The sequence below is a fragment of the Mustela nivalis genome (genome assembly GCF_964662115.1).
Source record: "Mustela nivalis genome assembly, chromosome: 6".
Lineage (NCBI taxonomy): Eukaryota > Metazoa > Chordata > Mammalia > Carnivora > Mustelidae > Mustela > Mustela nivalis.
In genome coordinates this window covers 21,026,963-21,053,252 of record NC_139025.1, presented here as the reverse complement: position 1 = coordinate 21,053,252, position 26,290 = coordinate 21,026,963, and the positions used below count along the sequence as shown (strand labels likewise).

The following is a 26,290-nucleotide window of genomic DNA, read 5'->3' as shown; positions in this document are numbered from 1 at the left end:
GGAATCCTTCTAGTTATCAGCAAACCTGAGACCCTTGACACAACTGCTTATTAACATTTTTTTCCCACCTAAATAAGGAGAAAGAGATGAAAGAGAAATGTATATAGTTTTAGATTGAGTTGGAGTGTTTATAAATCTTTGGTAAGGTGCTGTGAAAGGGATCAGAACGTAGCATCCCCAAATGTTCTACTTTGGCATATTGATTATTGTGAGCTGAAGGCACTTGAGAAATAGTAGATGCAGAAAAGGTACTCTGACCTCTTTTCCTACCTAAAGAAGGTCATAATATTTCCCATGAGGAAGGTACACTCCCTCTACCAGGAATAAAACCTTTTTTAATCTCTGGAGATTGGGAGTTGATTCCAAAGTGGATATGTACAAAGGAACCTAAAATAACCCCAATCTTCAGTTAGATTCCCCCCATATAATTCCTAGCCACTTTCCCACAGTTTATTACCCCTCGAAGCTTATTAGATCCCTTTTCCTTTTTCTTGTCATTTCCCCACAAATTCTATGTTTAAAAAAGCGTAGAAGCTCTTGATCCCAACCACTTTGTAGGGTCTTCATTTTCCGAACAAAGGCTCCTATGTCTATGTAAAAATATTAAATAAAATCTGCGTGCTTTTTCCCTGTTAATCTGTCTTGTGTTGGTTTAATTCTCAGGCCCAGCTATAGAATATAAAATGTTCCCAGTAGGAACCAAAGTTTTTTCTCCCATATAACTGGAAACAATTCTTAGTGGGGAAAAAAAAAAAAAATTCTGTGTTTTTGGATAGTTCCTGTCTTTGACAGTACTTACATAGTGAGAAATAAGTAATAGACTTGATTAAACGATATGAAATTTAACAACTCTGCTCTAGTGGCTGAAATAATTTCACACAGTTTAACTATAAAATGTTCTTTAGGGTAGAAGAGGCTGCCAGGAATGTATGGTAGTAATAACAGAATTGGAAATCATCCTAATGGAATAAATAAGAAAATTGCCTTTTATTTACATTTCATGTAGTACATAGGAAGATACTAGTATTTGGTATATCTGCCCACCCTAAAAGCATTTATCCATGGATTAATGATGTGTTTGTTTACTTGTGTGCTCTCTATAGATGTGTGCGTATGTGAAGGATTGTTGTGAGGGTTCTGTAAAATACTCTCTTGATTGATGGGGCAGAAATGTTTGTTACAATTAGATTATTCTGATTTGTTATTTGAGGAAGATGGATTAAAGACAACATCAAAACTGTGGCTGAACAGGACCTGCCAAGGAATGAATATAGACAGGAGTTCTATGACAGGTTTTACCTGAAGCATAATGCAGACAGACTGATGGGAGCAAATCAGTGGCAGCGGTTTCCAGATTCAGAGTAGTTAGAGGCAGGGTTCATCCAGTTCAAATTCAATCCTATTTTCCCATCAGTAGTAAGAACCACAATTATTTACAATTAGAACCACATCCTTTTCTATTCATTTATACTTACATACCCAATTAATGCCATGATGTTTTCAAGTATTCTTCTAAGTGAGTTATTGTATGAAATATGTTAATATGAAAGTTTGTAATTTTTAAAATGTGAGAACAATGAAATTTATGTGCTTAAGCTCTGGGGCTTGCATATGTTAATCATGTGCCTATTCTTGTTGTTCTGTAATTATAGAAGAATAAATAATGCTGAACTTATTTTCCTCCTGGGTTCAAGAGCTTGTTAGGGATATTCAGAGAATTTTGTATGTTTGAGTCTATTATAAATTTGAGACTATCTAACTGTGACCTTTTTTCTGTTTGTTAGCTTTTAAACATTTATCTCTTGTTCATTTTCTCTTTTCCTACAGCAGTTACTTCAAACTTGGCTCGCTATTTAAATATACAATTCCATTCCCGTTTCTATACGTTCTCAGAAGAGAAAGCCATTACTGCCATTTTATTAGTAGAACTACCTTAATTGTTAGGAGTTGGGCATCAGATAAATTCAATTTTTTGACATGCTAAAATTAAGAAGCTGTGGAATTCCCAGATGTAGGACTTCATTATATAATTCAATGTTTAAAGGTCTGGAGTTTAGAAAATCATCCTGGCTTCTGAATTGAAAATTACTTGTATCGTTGTCTACCTACATGCTTTCTTACCTACTGAAGATATTTTATAGATAGAATGATGTGTAATTCTAGAATTTTGGACTGTTATCTGTATTTAAAAGCTAAATGGTGGGAGAGACCAAGGAAAGGAGATTAAAGAGCAGGAATAAAAGGAGAACTAGTGAAGAGAGGGGTATTATGAAAGTCAGGGAAGAAGAAAGACTTATAAAACAGAAGGAGCCATCAACAGTGCCACATGCTACAAAGAAACTAGGGTAGATTTTTAAAGAGTCCATTGTATTTGGCTAAAGAGGATCTTTGAATATCTTGATGAGAGCTATTTTAATTGTATAATAGGTGTGAAAACCAAATCCAATGAATGGGGAAATGAATTAGGAATAAAATTGTGGGGTACCAGGTGTAGACTTCTCTTTCCAGGAGTCTGACTTAATAGGAAGCAGAGTATAGAGTACTGGTTCGATCATGTCAGATTGATAAGGTTTTTTTTTGTTTGTCTGTTTCATTAAAAAAAATTATTTCTGTGATTTTTTTTTTAAATTCAAGTATAGATAATACATCGTGCTGCAATAGTTTCAGGTGAACACAATTACTCAGTAGTTTCATACATTTCTCATTGCTCATCAAGATAAATGTTCTATTAATCCCCTTTATCTATTTCCCTCATCATCCTTTCACCCCCTTCTCCGAAAATAGCTAGTTCATTCTCTGTGTTTAAGAGTCTGTTTTTTCAAATAACCCAGTCAGTAACTGGGCAGAAGACATGAACAGACACTTCTCTAAAGAAGACACACTAATAGCTAACAGACACATGAAAAAATGTTCAACATCACTAGCCATCAGAGAAATACAAATCAAAACCTCAATAAGATACCACCTTACACCAGTTAGTGGCGAAAAATAAAAAGATAGGAAAAAAACAAGTGTTGGTGAGGATGTGGAGAAAGGGGAACCCTCTTACACTGTTGGTGGGAATGCAAGCTGGTACAGACACTCTGGAAAACAGTATGGAGGTTCCTCAAGACATTAAAAATAGAGCTACCCAACAGCCCAGCAATTGCACTATTATTTACCTGAAAGATACAGATGTAGTGAAAAGAAGGGGCACACAATGTCCACAGTAGCCAAACTATGGAAGGAGCTGAGATGTGAGATGCTCTTCAATAGATGAATGGATAAAGATGATGTGGTTCTTATATACAATGGGATATTACTCAGCCATCAGTGAGGATGAATACCTGTTATTTGCATTGACATGGGTAGAACTGAAGAGAATTATGCTAAGTGGAATAAGTCAAGCAGAGAAAGACAATTATTGTATAGTTTCACTCCTATGTGGAACATAAGGAATAGCACAGAGGACCATAGGGGAAGGAGGAGGGAAGACTGAATAGGAAGAAATCAGCGAGGGAGACAACTATGAGAGATTCCAGACTCCTGGAACCAAACTAAGGGTTGCAGAAAGGGGAGTAGGTTGGGCGAATGAGATAACTGAGTGATGAGTATTAAGGAGGGCACGTGTGGTGATGAGCACTGGGTGTTATATGCAGCTAATGCATCGTTAAACAGTATACCAAAAACTAATGATGTACTATATGTTGGCTAATTGAACATAATTAAAAAAAAAAGCTGGGGAAAAAAGTCTTTTTTTTTGTCTCTTTTTTTCTTTGTTCTGTTTCTTAAATTCCACATATGAGTGAAATCATGCAGTATTTGTGTTTCTGTGACTGACTTATTTCACTTAGCATTATACCCTGTAGGTCCACCCATGTTGTTGCAAACAGCAAGATTTCATTCTTTTTTTAATGGCTGAATAATATTCCATTGTGTGTGTACATGTGCGCATGTGTGTTACATCTTTATTTATCTGTGAATGACATTTGGGTTGCTTCTGTATCTTGGCAATTGTAAATAATGCTGCAATAAACATAGGGGTCCATGTATCCCTTTGAATTAGTGTTTTCACTAAAAAAAAAAAAGTTGTGGAATTATTGGGTAATATGATAATTCTAGTTGTAATTTTTGAGGAACCTCCATACCATTTCTCACAGTGGTGCACCAATTTGCATTCCCTCCAATAGTGAATGAATGTCCCTTTTCTTCCACATCTTCACCAACACCTTGTAATTTCTTGTGTGTGTGTGTGTGTTTTGTTTGTTTGTTTTTTTTAGCCATTCTGACAAGTATAAAGTGGTATCTCATTGTGGTTTTAATTTGCATTTCCCTGCTGATTAATGATGTTGAGCATTTTTTTCATGGTCTGTTGGCCATTTGTATGTCTTCTTTGCAAAAAGGTTTGTTCAGGTTTTCTGTCCATTTTTTATGGATTATTGGTTTTTGATGTTGAGTTGTCTAAGTTCTTCATATATTTTGGATATTAATTCCTTATTGGATATCTCATTTGCAAATATATTCTACCACTAGGTAGGTTGCCTTTTTGTTTTGTTGATGGTTTCCTTCACTGTACAAAAGCTTTTTATTTCGGTGTAGGCCCAATGGTTTAATTTTGCTTTTTGTTTTCCTTGCCAAAGTAGATGTATTTGGAAAAATTGTTTTTATGGCTGATGTCAAAGAAATTACTGCTTATATTTTCTTTAGGAATTTTATGGTTTCAGATCTCATACTTAGGTCTTTTTGAGTTTATTTTTGTCTATGGTGTAAGAAAGTGGTCCAGTTTCATTCTTTTGCATGTAGCTGTGCTGTTTTCCCAACACCATTAAAGAGAATCTTCCTGTTGCATGTTTCTGCCTCGTTTTTCATTGATTAATTGACCATGAAAGTGTGGGCTTCTTGCTGGACTCTCTATTCTATTCTGTTGATCTGTGTGCCTATTTCTGTGCCAGTATGTACTGTTATGATTATATTAGCTTTGTAGTATATCTTGAAATCTGGGATCATGATACCTCTAGCTTTGTTCTTTTTCAGATTGCTTTGACTATTAGGGTCTTTTGTGGTTCCATACAAGTTTTAGGATTATTTGATCTAGTTATGTGAAAAATGCTTTTGGTATTTTGATAGGGATTGCATGAAAACTGCAGATTGCTTTGGGTAATATAAACATTTTAACAATACTGATTCCTCCAATTCATGAACATGAACTATCTTTCTGTTTGTATCCTCTTCAATTTGTTTCATTAAGAAAAAATTATTACTGTGATTTATTATTTTTTTAAGATTTTATTTATTTGTCAGAGAGAGAGAAAGAGAGAGAGAGCGCATGAGCACAGGCAGAGTGGCAGGCAGAGGCAGAGGGAGAAACAGGCTCCCTGCTGAGTGAGGAGCCCAATGTGGGACTTGATCCCAGGACACTGGGATCATGACCTGAGCCGAGGGCAGCCGCTTAACCAACTGAACCATCCAGGCATCCTGTGATTTTTTTTTTTTTTAAAGATGTAAATAGTAGAGAAGAATGATCCAGTAGGAAAAGAGAGGTTCAGTACAAGGAAGAGAAGATATAATTGATGTATGAAACCCTTGATGTATATGGAAGGAAATTACAAAGATAGGCTAATTTGTCTAGGGAAGATCCCCTTTCCTCAGAGACTAGACAGGAGGACAGACTATTCATTGGTTAAGTTTCAAAATGGTACATTAAGGAAATTTAAGGGATGTCCTGCATAATAGCTTCAATTTCATTTTTTAAGGAGCTATGTTACACACTAGAAGTGAGAGAAAAGATGGTGGGTCTGAGGCAGGCCATTTTGGAAGGGCCACTGTGTGGATTGGGAAGAGGCATGCAGTAGAATTTCTGCACCAAGGGCTTGCCTCTGCATGCCATCACATCAACTGATACTCCTGTTTGGTTTTCCTTGGAGGATTCAGGAACCTGATATAGGAAACAGGATATGTGTTAATTCCCCCAGAGCTGGTAGTTTTACCATTTAATTTCAGCTTTAAAAAGGAGTTTGAAATGTGAACAAGGGAGTGGTTAAAATGAAAATTAAAGAAGTTAGGTCAAAAAAACTTGGATTTAAAGCCAGCAAAAGAAATGTCAGGGCATGGTCATCTTCCTGACAATGAAGAGCAGATGCATGAGAAGAAAAGGAGTGAGGGAACTGGGCAGATGGGGAGATAAAGCCAAAGGCCTGAGGAATGGGGAAAAGTGATGAGAGGAGGAGTAGTGGGGAGAAGGGAGTACTGGGACTCTTGTTTCATAGATGGCCCTTCTGAACAGAACCACTAAGATAGGACTGTGAGAGTAGGTGACAGACAGACAAGGAGTTAGGCTCATCTGAGAATCTGGCCACTTAGCAAAGAGTTGAAAACATGGGCTCTCCAGCCAGACAATCTGGGTCTAAATCCCATTTGCTCACATATTAGGTGTGTGATCTTGGGCAGGTTCCAAGAGTTGGTTACGGATCAGTAAAATTAAGATAGTAATAGTGGGACCAAGTGTGGTCATTCTTATAAAGTATCTGCTTAATCCTTTGTACAACTCAAGTGCTCAGTAAACTTTAGTAGTAATAATAATTATTATTGCTAGCTCCTTCTCATTTAGATCTCAGCTCATATGTCATCTCCCAAGAGAAACCCTCCCCAGCCACACTGTAGAATTTAGTCCCCTTCAGGTAATTGTCCCTCATTTTAGCATCTAGCATCATTTGCAGTTGTAATCTAGCTGATAGTGTGAGTATCTCCCCAGTTTATATTATTTAGTTTTTTGGTATCAAAGCCAGGTCTTATTAACCATTTTGTAAGCTATGTGCTTAACATGTAGGAAGGGTACCCACTCTCCGAAGTGTTTGTTAGAAAAAAAAAATATTGGCATCTCTCTGCTGATGGAGAAATCATGCGAATACGACGGGTTAGTAAAGTTGATTTCTATCTTAGTGATAAAACTTTTAGATAAGGGCAAAAGGGCAAACCACTACCACTATGGCTTTCTGATTTCATTTTAGAACTTTCCGCACAAACAAGTGCACAGTTCTCAATTTACTATTTTGTTTGGGTAGATAAAGGAGTGACTCATCTCTTCCATGCTGCATTGAATTTAGCAAACTGAGCAAATACAAACCTGTTGCTCTGAAAATGAAACTTGTTTTCAAGGCATTATTTTTATTGTATTTTTTGCCATGATGTCAAACAATGACTTTAACCATGAAAGAAATTGTATTTCACTTATTTGAGCCATGGTGCGGGGATAATGGAATCTGGAACTGGACGTTCTGCTGTGAGAATCAGGGGAAGTTGGTAAATGTTTCCAGCCTGCATTTGTAGGAGCCTTACAGCAATGTAGATGATATTTATTGTTTGTCCAGCTCCGGTATCATCTTAGTCCCCTGAACATGGCCTTTTCATGTTACCTTTGTCACCTGAGCATTGGAAAGTAAGGCTCAGGAGGGGCAGCACACGGGGTACATTATTTCTTAATTTGTCACTCCCTTCCAAAGCTCTATAATAGTGGCTTAATGTTAATGATTACAATATTCTTTTATTTGTTTAAAATGTTATATAAAAGTGTCCTCTCATTTTTAAGTTAAAAATAGATCCTTACTAGGTCTTTTCAAATTGAAAATATGTATGAAGCATGATGAGTTAGTGCAATTTCCAAACGTATTGTTGACCCATTCTGGGAAGCTGGATTTTAAGAGTTCAGGTTTGCTTTTCTTAATTATTATGTAGTTCAAATAAATTTGTTTGTTTAAAAATCTATCCTACCCTGATTTTTGTAAGCTTGAGCTAAGTTTAGCAAATTTATAACATTAGATTTAGCTGGTATTAATGTGCCTATAAACACTTTATTGAGAGTCTTTTAAATGAACTTTAAAATATTATCTATATTGATCTTTCTATCATCAATGTGCATATTTTATTAGGTATTTTTATTCTATTGTAACAAAATTTATGTGTTGCCAGAAAGTGAAATATTACATATGACTGCTGTGATAATCTGACAGTTTTTAAAACTGACATTTTTTTCAGTTGGACCAAGTGCTAGATTCTTACTAAAGTGATGCACGTTGTTTTTCTCATCAAAAGTCCTTCTATGGGGCGCCGGGATGGCTCAGTGGGTTAAAGCCTCTGCCTTCTGCTCAGGTCGTGATCTCAGGGTCCTGAGATTGAGCCCTGCATCAGGCTCTCTGCTCAGCAGGGAGCCTTCTTCCCCCCTCCTCTCTCTCTACCTGCCTCTCTGCCTACTTGTGATCTCTATCTGTCAAATAAATAAATAAAATCTTAAAAAAAAAAAAAAGTCCTTCTACTTTGGTGACTGTCAACTAGAAAATATGTGTTTTCCCTATTTGGATAATGAAGTAGTCTAAAAAAGAGGAACTATTTCTATAACGAATTATTCCCAACTTAGGTGCCCATAAAATACACAGAGAGGGACTCATGTCTTCTAGACTACTAATGAAATTTGGTACAGGTGGTTCCCATTTCAGTCATTCTCAGACATTAGAGATTCTTGTTTGATGCTATGTTAGACATCCAGTTTTGACAAGAACATGTTCCTAATATTTGTCATGCTTTATTCCCAGAATTTAACACATCAATTGGAGCACAAAGAAAAGGAGCAGCTACAGATGTTGGATCAGCTTAAGGAGATCCAGAATCACTTTGAAACTTGTGAGGCTAAACACAAGCGTGCTGACCTTCAGATATCAGAGCTGACCCACCATGCGGAGGATGCGACCAAGCAGGCGGAGCAGTACCTCCTCGAGTTCCAGCAGTCAGAGGCCCTGAGGCAGGAGGCAGAGAAGAGGAGAGAAGAGCTGAAACTGAAAGCTCAGGAGTCCATCAGGCAGTGGAAGCTTAAGCACAAGAAGTTAGAGCGAGCGCTGGAGAAACAGTCTGAAACTCTTGATCAACTGACAGACAAGAATAATCAGGTATAAAATCCAAATTCCTAAGGAGTGCTTTTGCTGTGACCGACCATTCATTCATCCATCCTTTGAACAAACACTTGAGTGCCATACTGTGCATGTACCCTATCATGATGTCCTTGATAGAAGAGTCTTTATGTCTTGGCTTTTTCAAGGTAAAAAGTAATTTAATTTTTTAAGTTTTTAAAGTCTTCTCCACAGTTGAACATTCTGTGAGTTTTTAGAGTTGGCCCTTAGAAAGAAATCCCTCTATTGTGCTTAGCGAAGTAAGTCAATCGGAGAAAGACAACTATCATCTGATCTCCCTGATATGAGAAAGTGGAGATGCAACGTGGGGGGGTTTGGGAGTAGGAAGGGAGGGAGACAAACCATAAGAGACTCTTAACCTCACAAAACAACCTGAGGCTTGCCGGGGAGGGGAGCGGGGTAGGGAGAGGGGGATGGGATTATGGACATTGGGGAGGGTATGGGCTATGTATGGTGAAGTGCTGTGAAGTGTGTAAACCTGGCAATTTGCAGACCTGTACCCCTGGGGCTAATACTACATTATATGTTTATTTAAAAAAAAAAAAAAAAAGAGAGGTCCCGTCCCCTCCCTCAGTTTGGCTTTTAGTTCCCGAAGCTGAAATTATTCTTTGATTTTCAAATGGAAAAAAAAAATCACAAAGTCTTCCATAATATCACCTGACTTTTCCCCCAGTGCATGTATTTTAAAATCTAATTTTTTAGTAAATTTCAACTTAAGTATTGGTTGGAAAGGAACATTTAAATATGTAGTAGTTACTACGGGACCATTTTCTGGCAGCAACTATAATGACTTTTGTTAAATGAATGACGTTCATAATCTCACTGCCTGAGCAGTATTATCAGGTCACAAGCCTCTTTAAGACTCTGCTTTTGTGCCTTTTTGATTGCAACAAAAAGCATTTCACTGAACCATGTATGCATTTCACATCGTCTTTCCCGTGTATCATCAGTTACTTTAAATGAATTTTGTGCTCCTGTGTTGATTCTCAACTATATCTTTGGGTTGAATTAAGCCTAGATGTTTGTAAGATAATAAACAGCAAAGTCAGGGTTGATTTTTATCCATGTATAGTCTTGGTTTATCATTTCTGCTTTGTCATTTGTCACTTGTCCAGAATTCTGAACATTCCAAAAGAATAATCATTTGGATAAGTTGACTTTCTTTCAAAGGAAAGCACAATGTAAGGCCATTATGTTTATAAAATCAGTTGTCAGCACTTAGGAGTGACAGATGCTTATTTCAGATGAGCTGTCCCAGAAAAGATGCTTTACCATTTAGATATGAATTTCGTGGACATCTAGAGGCTGGGGGAAGTGATCACCTTGCACTCATTGTGGAGTGCTTTTTTCAGTTTAACCCATCTGACACATACTGGGTGACTAGTTGCCCTGAGGTAAAGCAGCTCTAAAGCTTTCAGACTTGAAGCTGAACTGATCTGATCCCAGGAAATTGCTCTACCTTGATTATCCTGTTGTCAGTCTGGTCTGGCAACTGGTTCAATGAGCATGACGGTAGGGGAGGTAGCTAGAAAGAAGGTGGGTGCGAGGGACTGACTGATTGAAAACTGTCTGGGGATTTTACTTAATTAGAGGAAATGTAGAAGGGTCCATGTCATCAGACAGTATCCTAATCCATGGTGCAGAGTTTTCTAGATGGAGTTTTTTTAGATACTCAAAATTGTTAAACAATTATTTCCCAGAATGCTCTTGATATAATTATTTTTATCACTTAGCATTGCTAATGATAAGCAAAGAAGTAGTTTTAAAGTGATTGCCACAGTTAGGATAGTATCACAATTATCACAGCAGGCATTGTAATTTCCACTTTAAAAGCCTTAAAAATGAATGCCGCGTGTTGGAGTTAGAGCAGCGGTTAATCAAGGAAGAAAGGGTAACAGCTATTTCATTGCACATGTAAGCGTCCAGTAAATCCATGATATGGAAGTACGTTGTAAATAATTTCGGAAAAAAGCGTCTATATGTTTATGTCTTACTGAGTAATACCTCTAAGGAGTATTTAATTTTTAATAAAATCACAAAACCGCCCCAAGGCATTTAGGAATACAGCATATGGTTTTTTTGTTTTGTTTTTGTTTTTTGTTTTTTGTTGTTTTGAGCTAATTATTTTCAAAAAGTTACTCGAGGGTATATTTGGAAGTATATATTAAAATAAAAATAATACTAAATTCCAAATAAAACACATTGTTTTACAGAGTAAATTGTTTAATAAGTAACCTTGTTAAGACATTTTCTATGCTCAAACAATACAGTTTTTGTGTTTCTCTACTACCATTTCTCTTTTTTCCAGTGTAATTTATTTTCTGCTTTAAGATTTGCCACTTAAAAATGTAGTAGAAGGCTAAAGGGTTGTATTCTCTTAAAAATTGCTCTAATTTACTTTTTTCCTGTTTTTTACATTTTTGGAAATTTGGTAGGATATACTTCCTGAATATTTCCAAATACATAGATGTATATTTTAATATGGATAATAGGAATGCTTCTTAGGTTGCTTGTTTTTCTTGCTGAGTTGGCAGAAGAATTGGTTTGCCCTGTATTGAGCATTTTGCTTGATAATATTTGACTTCAAGAATCTTAAATTGACATCTTTTCCTTTTTTGTATTGCCTTCATACTGAGGAAAAAAGGAGTGTATGTAATATATACTGTCTTTTAACAGCTGGATTTTTTAATTTTAAAGTTGAAAAGAAGGATCAGTGCTAAATACATTTTAAATGTATATATGGTTCTACCATAGGCAATTTTAGAAAGGCTAAAGTATGGATATATTAGAATAACCCAGAGTCCATCTGCATATACCTTCATATGCAGAAACATAACTTTTCTTCCTTTTTAAAGATTTTGTCTACCTTTTAGTTCATTAGGAAACAAAATTCTGTGTGTATTTTGTGGTCAGGCTTTGAAAAGTTCGTTTCTATTCTTATGATGGTTTTAGACAATATCTTTCTTCTGGCTTCAACAGCCATTTTCAATCGTTCCTTCGTAATCTTCTCTTAGAGCTTTTCTTCTTTGGAAGCTGGGTTTGTGTGGTTAGAACATTCTCTTCTCATTGTTCCTGACTGCTACATATTTTTCCATTATGCCTCCATATTTCTCAAGGATTTTTGCACCTGGCTTCCCCTCACCCTGTTTCATTACATGTAATTCTTATCATCATCTTTAGTGATTACAAAGTTCATCTCAGCAACCTTAAACTTCAGCATCCTTAAACTTCACTAATTTCCCATTTTACGGTGACCTCCAAGTCACTCAGCAGCTAATTTCTGTGACTAAAAATTGTCCTCATCTGTAATTTCTCCATGTCCAAATCTTTACTTCCAAAATTTTAGTCTCTGATCTTACACATTTCTTTTATTTCCTTTTCCTTTTTTAGTGATTACCGTATGATTTTGATCTTTCTACGTTCCTCCGGTTGACCAGTCATTTCCTGCAATCTGTTTTTTCCTGTCAAATTGAACTTCATGAAGAGCTGCTCTGACGACCTGCTCACCAGCATCTTTGATTTCTTTCTTCTACTTCACAGATCTTAACTTACCTTCAATCTGGAATCAACCCAGCTCTTCTGCTCCTGAATATACAGGCAATACTTACTAGAAACATCAGTTGGCTTCCATAGTGGTCTTGATTATCCCCATCTACTCCCTCCCCCATTCATTCAATCCATTCCATTCCATTCAAAAATTAATGTAGGCCAGTTACCAAGCATATAACCCTCTTTTGAGCCATGGAAAATGAGTTATGAAGTCTGTTGGGGGGAGCTTCTGGTAAACATTTACTCACCCCTGAAGAAGACACATAAGAGAGATTTTTTCCCTTCTCTGGTTTTGTTCTATTCGGCTGTGATGCCTGCAGTAGCCGAAGTTGGCCGTCTTACTGTGGTCCTGAGAACGAAGTCTCACACACCAGAAGGTATTGCCGAGAGAAGTGCAGAGAGGCAGACGTAGAGCTTTGACACCATGTCTGGAACAGTTCTGCCTGGAATGATATTAAATTACCTTGTAGTTTAAGTCAGCTGGAATTGGAGTTTTCTCTTACTCTCAGCAGAAGATATTCAAGCTGACAGGACACATCAGTTCTCGGAGTAAGGAGCTTTAAGTAAAAGAGCCTAAAATGTAGGATTGACTAAACGGAGAACTGAAGTAGGGACAGGAGCGTCATACTTTTTTAAAGGGGAAGTTGGCAAACTGTGCTACTGGAAGTAGTTGTTAGTTGAATCATCAGAAATCCTACTTTCGGGGCAGTGATGCTGTGCCTCAGAGTGGGGTATTAAGTGACTTTTGGGAAAACTTTAGGATGTTGGCATGTGTTGTGATCTTACTATAGACTTCAGAACAGATCTACAAGAGAAAGACAAATATAGGTTGAAGTCTGCCTGTCTAAAAGTGGAGAAAAAGAAATAGTAAAAGCAGAGAGCAAGATTTTTTGGGGGGGGGGGGTAGAGAGACTGAAAATCTGCAGTCTGTAATCCAAATATACATAGTCTGATAATTTGGAGGTTTTCAGTGATGGATTAGCCAAATGACCTGTCCTTGCTGAAGTTAGTCCAAGCAAGAGAGGGAACTAGGAAACTTAGCTGAAGTAAAAATGAGGTGAAAAACAAGCCTGATTTCTCAGGCCTCTTTCAAGTGCTTCTACTTCAGCATTCCTGGCCAAGAGGGATCCAAGTCTATTGTTTTGAGTTCCTCAAGATAAAGCCTATTCAACTGAGGAATGTCCAGGATATTGAGGTGGCAGTTAAGACACTGTCATTTTCGGATTTGGAGACAATGTCTAGACAAAATCTTGGGCTGTGGCTACTAGCCAAGCAATTAACAAAAAGCAAATAGAACTTAGTTTTTAGTATCTTTATTGCCAAAGAATTTGCAAACTTGACTAATGTAGTCTGTGACTGTCCACTCTAAGGGTGCCACCTTTGTCATGAATTGATATGATACGTGGAATGCTGAAACCAAGGGCAAAATCTAGAGAACTGTAGAGTAGCAGTGCCTGAGTTTTTGAAGGACTCTTCTTGAAGTGCTCCATCTCTGGTGTTCATGTTATGTGAGAAAAATAAATATCGCTGTTTAAACCAACTTTAGGAAGATAATACAGTATTTTACAATCACAGATGTTTTACCTGCTAGATCTCCATCTTGAAAATAAAATCTTTATCTTCTGGGCAGCAGGGAAGTCTCTTAACTCCTAGCCAGGGCCTATGTTATCTGTTCCAAACATTAAGCATGGTCTTGAAGCACTTCTCTTGTTCTCAGGCCCTGTTTGCATATTCCTTACAGCCAAGACTCGATTCTGCCAGTTTCTGTCTGGTATGGTAAGTGGACCTCCCAAAGATGACTCACCCTAATTCCTGGAGCCTGTGAACATGATGAGATATCACTCTCGTGGTTCTGTTATATGGCAGAGTTGACCTTAAGATAAGGAGATTATCCGGGTGGGCCTACTCTAATCACAGGAATTCGTAAAAGCATAGAAATTTTTCTGGCTGTTGAGAGAGGGGAAAGTTGAGGGATTTGAAACACAGGAAAGATTCATTGTGGTGTTTCTGGCTTCAGCGTCTGAGGGGTCCATGACGCAAGGAGTGTGGGTGGCCTTAGAAGCTCAGAGCAATCCCTGGCCCAAAGCTAGCAAGGAAATAGGGACCAGGGTGTTAAGTGCATGGAACTAAATTTTGCCAACAACGTGGATGAACTTGGAAGTGGATTCTTCCTGTTAGCCTCCAAGTAAGAGCCCAGGTCAGCTGATACCTTAACTTAACTTTAGGAAACCCTGGGTACAATACCTTCCTTGGACTTGGCATCTGTGGAAACAGGGAGGTAATAAATGGTATATTTTTTGCTATTTGTTGGAATTTGTTAAACTACAATAGAAAAGTAATACATCTACTCTTAGACTTCCCTATATTTTTAGCCATTTTAACTGCCTTTCAAAGTAATCTCTTTCCTTCTCTGGCCCCGAGTCTTTTCAGTCCAGGAGCATTGCTTTATCAATTATACCTGCTCTTCACGGATCTGATTACTATCTTACACGGATATCTCCCTGGGATCCTGGCTTCTCCTTGAACTTGAATCCTCTGCCCTTTTTTTTTTTTCTTCTTTGCCACTAGTCTTCATCACAACCCTATGATATAGGTGCTATTATTGTCTTTATAAAGATAAATAATTTCCTTGAGGCCCTAGGGTGACTTAGACTGGACTGAGAATCACAGTTTTCTATGGTCAGAGCTCAGCTGCCTAACCACTTCCTTTTATTATCTCTCATGCTGGCCTCATGCTGTTCTTCCCTGCTAAAACTGACAGGGTTTTGAGGGAACTGTTTCTTTGGAGTGATTGACTCATTGTAGTTTATCTTGAATTGTTTCATACTAAAGTATAAAATATGAAGTGTAAAACTGCCTTGTAAGTATTTGCCTTTTTACTTGTTATTTCTAATTCTGAAATGAGAATCGTGATTTTCTTTTTTTTCTGGGTGAAAGCCACGGCAGGCATCTGTAAGCAGAGACGGAGATTGTTCTTGGTGCCAGTGTTGGGGGAAAGGGGTGGTGATTCCAGCTTCCTCAGCTGCTGACTTATTTTATTGCTTTGGGAGGCAGTGAGGACGAGAGGGGTAGTTCTTGGCCTCCCTCCGTCTGTCAGTGGCCACCTTCACCCTGCACAGAGGCTGGCAGAGGGTGATGGACATCTGATCCCTTGACCTGTCTCCTGTGTCCCTTCCCCACCTATCCTAGTCTTAATCCTATTTCTATCTTTTTGGGGCTTTGAGACTCCCAGTTACATATAGTGTATTTCTTCTCCCTACCGACTTTATTTATTAAGTAATGACTGATTGTACCATAACCTTTCTTAGATTGTATCTGCATCGTTCCCTATATTGTCTTCCTTGTCTGTTTTGAGGTTTCTCCTTTTTAAACGGGTGCATTTGAAATGCAAAGAACTGTTATTTTAAGTAACATTAATTATTTCAACCTCTGGTAAATTATAGGAGGAATCTTTTTCTTTCCCCATTCTTTTGCTAAATTTTATCCTACATTTAAATGATTATTTATAATCAAGGATTGATATGTGTTGGTGTTGAAAATCTGCAACATATTATATCAGTGTGGTGCTACGTCAGGGTAATTGTATTTTTCTTTTTCTAGCCTAAAAGCAATTTTTCATTAAAAAATGGAAAAAATACAAAATCCTATTTTATGGATTTTTCTTCTCCTTGTGTATTAAACTTTATTTTCTGACAGTCTCTCTGGTGAATTTTACAGTGATTTTTTTTTTTTTCTTAACCTGATAGATTCTAAAAGAAAAGGATGAACTGAAAGGCCAGCTTTATACAGCGTTACAACAAATAGAGAATCTTCGAAAGGAATTGAATGATGTCTTAACCAAGCGTGCCCTTCAAGAGGAGGAGCTTCACCGTAAGGAGCAGAAACTAAGTGATGTTAAGGCTCATCAAGTTGACCTTGAACTAGAAGTCAAGGATTCCCTGGACACTATCCAAAGGCTAGAGAGTGAATTGAAGCATCAGAATAAGATTCAAAGCCAGATGAAAGTTGAGAAAGCTCACCTGGAAGAAGAAATCACAGAGCTAAAGAAGAGTCAGGCTAGGGACAAAGCCCAACTTCTCGAGATGCAAGAAGCCATCAAGAACTTGAGCGCCATCCGGGCGGATCTTGCTAATAAATTGGCCGAGGAACAGCGAGCCAGGAAAGATGTACTTAAGAACCTTGCTGACCTCAAGATACAGGTGAAATCCAGAGATGAAGAAACAGCTACAATCATTACACAGTTAAAGCTAGAACGAGATGTTCACCAGAGGGAGCTGGAAGATCTTACATCGTCGTTGCAGAGTGTGAAAACGAAACACGAACAGAACATCCAGGAGCTGATGAAGCACTTCAAGAAAGAAAAGAGTGAGGCTGAGAATCATATTAGGACACTGAAGGTACCTGCGCTGAATTATCCTGATGATACTGAAGGAATTTTTCTGGTGGCTCATGAAGTTAATAAAGCGTAAACTTTTAGAGATCATTCTGTATTCCTAAGCACTGAAGGGAAGATAAAACTAACAGTAAAGAGGCTTATTCATGCCTGTTCGGCCAGGTTGAAATGAGTTATAGCAGCCACCTGGGAGCACCTATTTCAGAGCACTGAAGCCCTTTAAAAAGAACGTTTAGCTATTTTGGGAGTTCAGGAAAGGCAGAGGTGGCAGTAAGTCGTGGACCTGAAACGTGCCCTCATTCAACATCTGTGACCTCCTAAAACATAAAAGGCAAAGACTTGTCAAGGCCATAGAAGTTTAAACCACCATCCTTATTAGTATGGTAACTAAAGTGGATCAGCTTATAAGCTGTGTAAACCCAAGGCTTTTGAGATTTACCCTTTCTTTTCCAAATCAAAGTTAGCCTGGGTAAATGCATAATTGAGATCTTGCATTGGGGAAATATTTCTAGGGTCTAAAGGTATTAGCATTATCTCCATACGGGGGAATTATTTTATAACATGATTGTCAGGAGTGTGATAAATCTGTCCCTCCTTCCTGCTTTTGCTTTTTTCCATAGTACTTCTCGTCATATGATATATATTCCATATTATTTATTGTTTAGTTTCCCTTTATTAGAATGAAAAGTCCATGAGGACTGGGATTGGAGTCTGTTTTTTGTTTACAGCTATATCTCCAGTGCCTAGAACAGTTCCTGGAACATTGTAGATATCTGCTGAATAGGTGAATACATAGATAAGTCTTCAAAGGTTAATTACAATTTTTTTCAAAGTTCCTTGAAATACAACTGCCATAAAAATGCTTTGATAAAAGATGAAGTTATAATGAAATAGCTGACATACGTAGAATGCTTTCAGCTTTTTATGAATTCTCCCCCAGTTTCATGCAGCCTGCTGACAGTAGTGGATTTGGGGTTATTAATTGGGGTGGGCAGAGCAGAATGGAGGCTGGGGGAATAGGTAGAAGGCCCTTACCATATTTTATTCAACCTAAGATACCATCAGTTATAAGACTCATCATTATGTGCTACTAAGGAAAAAAAAAAACCTCCTTCTGAAAGCATAACATACTGTCAACTGCAAGACAACATCCCAAGACAGAGGTGGTAAAATGTGGAAAAATATGTCTTAATATTGATGAAATATTGCATAGTAGTCTGTCAGAGTTGATGAGGACATAAACAAAAGAAGAATCAGAAATATAGAGAGGAGCTAATCTTAAAGAAGATAAAATATATGTCATATGTTGATTGATTGGCTGTGACAATAATAATAATAATAATAATAATAATAATAATAGTAGGAGACATTTTTTCCCAGCACTTAGTTCATGTCAATCATTACTATAAGCACTTTACATGCATTAACCATTTAATCCTCACACAATCCGTGCAGATTGTATGGTATTTTTTCTCTAATGAGAAAATTGAGGTGTGGAAACCCAACTGCCGAAGGTCTTAGAGCTGGAAAGTAGCAGAGACAGGGTTTGGACCTAGGTAGTCAAGTGCCTGTGTTCTTAACTACACTGGGGGACTAGGTGGATAATGAGGCTGTTTGTCAAGGTAGATAATGCAGATAGAAGAGCAGATTTGGAGAGAAGAGTGGCAAATCCAGTTTGTTTGTTTGTTTTTAATGCATGTTAGGTGAAAAAGAACAGAAGGCTAACCATGAAAATCTAGGCAAAACAGTTTTTAGTTCATAATGGATTAGACATTGAGGAGGAAAATGAGATTAAAATTGACTCTTTGGGATCCAGTGACCCATTGGTGGTAGTTGAAATCATAGAATTTTAATGAGATCATGTAGGGAGAAAGAAGAGGCTGAAACTCTAGAACATCAATGTTTAAGGGAAGTATTGAGAAAAAGGTTCTAGCAGATAAGAATAAAGGACTATATGAGAGGCAGGAGGGAACCAGAAAGGGATAGTATCTTGGAAACCTAGGCAGGACATTTTAAGAAAGGTATAGTCAAGAGTGTTCAAAATGTGGGATGCCTGAGTGGCTTAATTAGTGGAGTGTCTGCCTTCAGCTCGGGTCATGATGCCAGGGTTCTGGCATTGAGTCCCACATTGAGCCCCTTGCTTGGCGGAGAGCCTGCTTTTCCCTCTGCCTGTTCTTCCCCCCTACTTATGCCCCCCCCCCTCTCTGACAAATCAATAAATAAAATCTTAAGGAAAAAAAAATGTGTCAAATGTGGCAGATTAAAAGAAGAACTCAAAATGTGTTTACCCCATTTGTCAGAGATGGCTAGGGAAGGTCCATGAGGAAATGTGAGGGGGTTGGATCAAAACAGAGTAGATAGTATTTAACAGGCATTTTCCCCCATCCCTTCATTAGGAAGTGCTTTGTATTCATGTATAGTGAAATGACGGTAAAGCTTTGAGAAATTCTCTGTATGTAAAGAGTATATAACTTAGAAGTACTCTGTAGATATTTTGAAACTTTTAGGCATTTTTTTTTTAAATTTGGAAGACAGAGGAGGGGTGTTTCAGCCACTCTTTAATGTGGTATAAAAGCAACATAAGAGCTTAAAAGGAGAACCAGAGATTGTAAGCACTTTCATTGTAAACTGAATAACTTGCCCATAAGGAAAAACCCCTACTTCATGCTATTTCACTAACATGATCCTATACTTTTGCTTATTTATATTAATTAAAAGGAGTTGATAATAATGGTCACCACAGATGACTTAGTGTACTGAATTATGTATAAGAGGACTTGAGACAAGTAGCTCTTTAAATGTTCTATTTCTTTGTCTTTTGGCTTCACTTTTATTTTTCTGAGTCCAATAAATGCTGATACATTACTCATATTTTTTCTCTGCACGATTTATATATTTTCCCCATCTAGGTCTACTTATGCCTATTTTTAAATTTAAATGTAAAATATTTTAATGAAATATTCTGGCTCCTATTCATATTTGAAGGATATTGGGTTATCACCTCATTATGATTTCAATAGAAATCATGTGGTGGAGCCTTTTTGGTGGGGAGGGATCACAGACTAAGGGTTTGATCTCTACTTTTATACTTTTGCTTCTTGCTGGCTATATGATCTTCGTCAAGTTACTTAACCTTTTTTCACCTCATCAATAAAATGGGACTAGTAATGTCTTTATCACAGGGTTTTCATGAGTACATCACTTTGTGAACCTTAGAGTGCAATGTAAATGTACTAATAAAACCATAAGAAGTAAGGTCTTAGTCAAATTTAGGCGTTGGCGTGTGGGCAAATGTTTTAAAACTGGGGGGGGGGAGTCAAGGAGGAAACCCTGATTTGTAGCATTTGCCCAGTTTAGTGTTGTATATATATTGTATATATACCCCACTTGACTTCAGGCTATCAAAGAACGTTATCACCAGAGAGGGACAGTTTTGGAAAGAGATGAGCATCGCTGGTTTTTAAGGCTCCCTGAGCTAACTCCAGTTCTCCACTGGCTTTAGGGGAACCTTCTGTACCCAAGAGTTTCATTAGCCATGAAGAAAAGGCAAAGCATTCTATTGAAACTTAAAATCATAATTGAGCAATTTTCCTGATGAGAGGCTTTATTTTGTAATTTTGTTTTTAGGTTGTGAAAACAGGATTCCTTATTAAAAATCAATTCCTGTGTTAATTTGAAATGGCATCCAGTCTTAGGTGAATTTTTGTGAGGTGACTATAATACAGATTTTGTGTGAAGCTGACAAAACTTCCTCTCAGGAAATTGATTCCAGTGGTTGAATTCCTACGTACCTGATTACACACATACAATATACTTGTAAAAAGAAAAAAAAAATGTATCTTAGAAATTAAAACACTTGTTTTAAACAGATCATAGGTAGTTGCTTTCAAGCTGTTAGTAACTGGTAGGTGTGACCAGTTAACATTGTCAAGTTGTACACAGCTGGTTTTTAAAAATGATAAGTGTACCTTCCTAAAAGCAGTGTGGCAGAATAGTTGAAAGTCTGCACATTAGAATTCCTGGGTTCAAATCCTGACCCTGTCGTTCCTCATTACATATGCTGGGATAAGTTATTAGTGTCTCTGGACTTCAGCTGCAAAAAAGGAGGCAGTGGTAATAGTACCTCCCTGGGCAGGTTGTTGCAAGGACACAATGAGGAAAAACTGTGCAAAGAGATCTGAGAGCAGTGCCTGACCTATAGGAAGTGTTTGCATTGTTGTCATCTTAAAAGTTTTAAAATTCACATACCTGGCAAATCTTTTTTGAATTTTATACACTGAATAGATTATTCCTAATTTTTTCTTAAAGTTGATTCTGGTTATATTTGAGAAAAAGTTAAAAAACCAGGTACTTTATTACACTGTTGGCACTGAAATAAATAATCACTGGTTATTTTTGATAAAAAAATTTTGATTAAAAACTCCTTTTCAAGTTCAGTTACTTATAGTTTCTTGGCTGCTACAATTCATAATCCTTTCGGCCTCACAAGGTGGCATCAGTATTTTGTTATCCTGAAAGTACACAGTTCTTTCACAAAACCCAGGAGAGAGGTTGAGCAGGAATGTTGTAAAGCTCCTTTTATAGAGGAGGAAAGCGATCAGTCAGTAATGGGTCATAATATTTCCCTTTTGGGACACCTCTCACAGCCTCTTTCCCTGTCAGTAGAATTGGGGTGCCTGCTTTGGTTTGGAAGCAGGCACCACAGTATTTGCTTCTGCCTTCATTAAACACTTCTTCATTGTTGTAGAATTGATAAATGCATCTGGCTACTTACTGTTCATATTTGCTATCTCAGCACTTAGTACAGCACTTTTCACTGAGTAAGTGCTCAGTAAGCGCTAAGGAGGGATTGAATAAATGTTAGGAGCATTTCCTTTTTTGTGTTTGTATGGTGTGTATGTTATGTACAGATGCTTAGAGCAAACTCTTGACATTTTTGCCCACTGATAACGTGTAATTTTTTGTGGTACAGTTTGGCTGTGGCCAGTGGACTTTCTCTTTTCTCCTTTTTTTTCTCAGGCAGAAAGCCTAGAAGATAAGAATACAGCCAAAGTCCATCGTTGTCAGCTAGAGAAGGTGAAGTCACAGTGTGATAGGCTGACAGATGAATTAACCCAGAATGAAAATGAGAATAGAAAACTGAAGCTAAAATATCAGGCTTTGAAGGACCAGCTAGAAGAAAAGGTAAAAATATGAATGAATTCTAATTTTAAAGACTTATTCAGATTTCTTCTGGTATTTCTTATAGAATATATTTTATGCAGTTTTCTTTTTTTAAGAGAGAGAGAGCAGGCCCGCGGATGGGGGTCGGGGGGGTTGCAGAGGGAGAGGAAGAGAAAGAGAATCTCAAGCAGCCTACAGGCTTATCACAGAGCCCGATGTGGGGCTCAGTCTCAGAACTCTGAGATCAGAGAACCAAAATCAAGAATCGGTCGCTTCTCCGACTGAGCCACCCAGGTGCTGCCCCTATTTTATGTATTAATAAATGCTAATTGTTGTCTTTCATGGGAAAGTTATATTGGTGCCACAAAAAGAGTGATAGTTTGTTAGAATGCTGGATTTGAGTCTTTCAACCAAACGGTTAACCTTCTACTACATTTGATTTTTAAATTTCTTCTGGATCTTAAAATAGGAGTTTAGAGGCAAGGTAGCAAAGAAAGGAATTCTGGTTTATTGAGGACCTGTTATATGTAAGGCATTTATGCCAGTTGATTGATGTATGTGTGCTTTTTTAGATCTCACAACTCTCTGGGGTAGATTTCATTGATCCCTTTTAACCTATGAGGAAACTGAGGCTCAAAATAAAACCTGTAATAGTTAAGTACTCACCATGTGTGAGGCACTTTCAGTACTGATGGTAATTTTATGAAATTTTATGAAGTCGATACTTTATTAAATTCATTTTTGCAGTTGCAGAGACCGAAGCTTAAGAAGGTTGGTAACCTTGGAACATTCCTGGCAGATTTACTGCTTTCCTTTCAGTAGATGTGTGAATTTGAGTATCTGCTGTCAGGCATTGTGTAGAAAACTAGGGACTCTCAGAGAGTCACTGCTTTTATGGCAAAAGTCAATTAGGAGTAGAAGAATATCTCTCTTCCACCAACTTCCAAAAGGATTTGTAGTTGAGTATGATCGAAGTCACATGTAAAGATGACCATTAAAGAACTTACTGGTAGGAGGATAAGACAACATAGATCGGTAGCTGATAAGGTTACATGTGTGAGTAAGGTGCCACCACTGGGTAAGGTATCATAAAATGCTTCACAGACCTCTAGGAAGAAACTTCCTTAACTGCTTTACTGATCTTTTCCTCTTTATGTTTTTGTAAAATTCATTATATTTTATAGGTATATTTTTTTCCTTTTCTAGTAGTTGTTAAAATCAAGGAAGTAAGATATAAGTTTGGTGTTTATGATTAAATGTGCTAAATTAAGTTGCTAAATTAAGGCCTACAGTCTTGACAACTGCTGCAATTTAGTTCTTATGTTTTGTTTGTTTTGTTTTTTAAAGATTTTATTTATTTATTTGACCGAGAGAGAGATCACAAGTAGGCAGAGAGTCAGGCAGAGAGACTGAGCAGAGAGCCTGATGCGGGGCTTGATCCCAGGACCCTGAGATCATGACCTGAGCCGAAGGCAGCAGCTTAATCCACTGAGCCACCCAGGCGCCCCATCCTGTTTGGTTTTGAATGTGTCCAGTGGATCGGCTATCAGGGTGTAGTTGCTGTGGAGACAATGCTAAATTTTCCAGCTTTTCCATAATTAAAATTCTAACCAGAAGATTGTTTTAATGTGTTCTATACTTACGCATTTGCATTTAAGAAATAATGGTGAAAATTTCTTATGTTGGGATGTGAGTTTACCTTGTTCTGCTTAAAATATATGTTTCCTCACTGATTCTATTTGTGATGTTCTAAATATATACATGTTATCACATATTCGTATATGTGGAACATTCACCTTACAAAAAAGTTTCAGGAGTTAAGGATTGTATTCCATTGCTCTGTGTTGAGCATCCAGTATGTGGCAGGCCTCAGACTGGGTGCTAGGAGCATTCAGTTGCAGATAAGACACAGATCTGCAACTGAATGCTCCTAGCCAGATCATGAAAAACAAATCACTTTCAGTTGTTACAACTGTAGAGTAGAGTCTTGACAGTGTGTGCTAATGCAGACAAAAGATGTTTCTGGAATCTAAACTGCTGAATAATCTTAAAGATATATTGATATCGATATTGATACATATAGATATAAAGATACATGTATAAATAAATATATATAGCTTATATGGCTGCTTTCCTTTAAGATCTGTTTTTTGTGTACATGATTAAGTACTTCGGATTCACTTAGCTGTTTATGTTGACCTGTGCCTTACTATGTGGTTGCATATGAATCAAAATATGGTTGGGCTCCCCATCTATAGATAGCGCTCTTCTCTCTGAGAGGTGGCATAGCGTTAGTGGCTATGGGCAAAACATTAGAGTGTACGTAATTTTCTAGCTATATGTTTTTTAAAACTCAAAATCTCAGTTTTATCATCTTTAAAAAGGTATGATGATTCCTCTGTTACAGAATTAAATGTGAAAAAAATATATAAAGTGCCTGGCAGAGTAACTGATATATAATAAGCTATCAATTAGTAAATGCCATTATTTTGTTATTGTTATGTTTCCAAATAAATACTGATTAGTGGTTCAACCAAGCAATCAACAAATCAGCCAGTATTGATTGCCTGTGGTCCTGTCGAATAATGTTAGGTAGTGAAGGGCCAGGGAACTGGGAGTAAGAATTACTGATGAACTATGCAGACTGGAAGTTTAGAACCAGACTGTGTTGAATCACTTGAGACAGATGGCCCCCAGAGGAGGCTCCCTTGTGAAAAGAACTGGCATTTCTATTAGCAAGTGATATTGAAGGCATGTGTGTCAAGCAAACCAAACAAGTAGATAGTTTTATAATTATGTTTTCTATTTGAGGACAGGAACCAAATTTTGATTGTTTTTCCATCTCCAAGATCAGGCACAGAGCCAGATACACAGTAGATAATTTGTAAGTAAATTGTGGATAAAGAGGATGTGTGCGTGTGTGTGTGTGTGTGTGTGTAAACGCACATGTGCGCGCATATATACATACTTGCAAAAACATATGAGGATAAAAAATATGGATAACCTGTGGGTATATGTACATTGTGTATGTGTGTGTGTGTGGGAGGGGCGTTACAGCAGACTGTGGAAAATAAAAACAGGGAAACAAGATGAAAATATATTTTCAGTGGAAAAAAAAAAGCCCTATGACTTGTAACCCAAAGATTACTATGTAAGCAATACATTGAACTTGATAAATGGGGCCTTATGGATTGAGGGGATTTCAAATGTGATTCAAAAGGGAAGCCTTTCTTGTTTACCTAACATAGCATTATTCTCACATGTTCATCTTAGTGGTGTAAGTGGCACTTCCCCTCTTTTTTTAAATGTCATGCTACTATTTTGACTGCTTACTTTAGGTCTTTGTTTCTTGTCATGTTATTATTTGGTAAGCTAATAAATGTTAAAATTGCATCAAAATTCATATAAAACCATTACCATCAGCAACATGAATCAGTAGTAAAAGATTGCTGTTAGGTATATGTGTACAGAATAACTAATGTAACATATTTTCCTTATGTATTTAGTGGTGATATGTAGATATGTAGATAATAAGATGCATTTTTCCAACATCTGATTTTGGTTTAATATCAAATGTTATTTTTCAATTTTACATGACAAAGAGAACAAGTATTATACAACCCACAGAATATTTACATATGCATTTAAAGCTATTATGAACTTTTTACTAGGGAAAAAGCTCTCATGAAATGTTAGATAGAACTTTGTAGTGTCATTGAAATTTAATATTCCTTTTGCTTAAAATTTTAAAGGAAAATATTTGATTTCTTCTTTTGTTCTAAAAGGATCTTATTAATATTAATCTTTTAGTTCTTCTGGCATTTACCTGGAAACTCATAATGCTGTTTGTTTTATCAGAAATATATTTTTATTGGTTTCACTGGAATCTGAATCATCAAAAGAGCATATGATTAAGCCATTTTTGCTTAGCAAGTCAACATCAAAGTTCACATAGTGAAAATTTTATATGTCTTTTATATATACAGACCTGTATCTGATCCAACTTAAAAAACATTTTATTAAAGTAGGTGTGAGTTTACTAATGATACTGGTCATCCTTGTGGAACTTTCCAAGTAATTTTGTAGTGTTAAGTATTAAATGTTTTTAATTTTCAAACATATTTATATGATATTTTAGACATAAATATGGTGTCTAAAATTAAGAGAATATTATTTTGTAGATTATTCTGTTTATACTGTGTCTGTTCTTTGAACCCTATGTTTTGGAAGCATGGCTGTTTTATGAAAA

General features: G+C 37.0%; 1 protein-coding gene across 41 annotated transcripts in view; it reads left to right on the top strand.

The window, feature by feature from the left end:
- The window catches only part of CEP128 (centrosomal protein 128), a 407,789-nt gene that overhangs the window by 118,929 nt on the left and 262,570 nt on the right, over positions 1–26,290 (top strand). For 25 of the 41 annotated variants that reach the window (XR_014313195.1, XM_082736354.1, XM_082736384.1 and 22 more), the window contains 3 exons: positions 8,565–8,915; positions 16,232–16,882; positions 21,898–22,062. Coding sequence is in view for 40 of the 41 variants with exons in the window: in XM_082736354.1 (XP_082592480.1) it covers positions 8,565–8,915; positions 16,232–16,882; positions 21,898–22,062 (1,167 nt within the window). In the remaining variant the exon portion in view is untranslated. The remainder of the gene's footprint in view (positions 1–8,564; positions 8,916–16,231; positions 16,883–21,897; positions 22,063–26,290) is intronic. The other 16 variants (XM_082736376.1, XM_082736360.1, XM_082736375.1 and 13 more) reach the window with 1 other exon arrangement.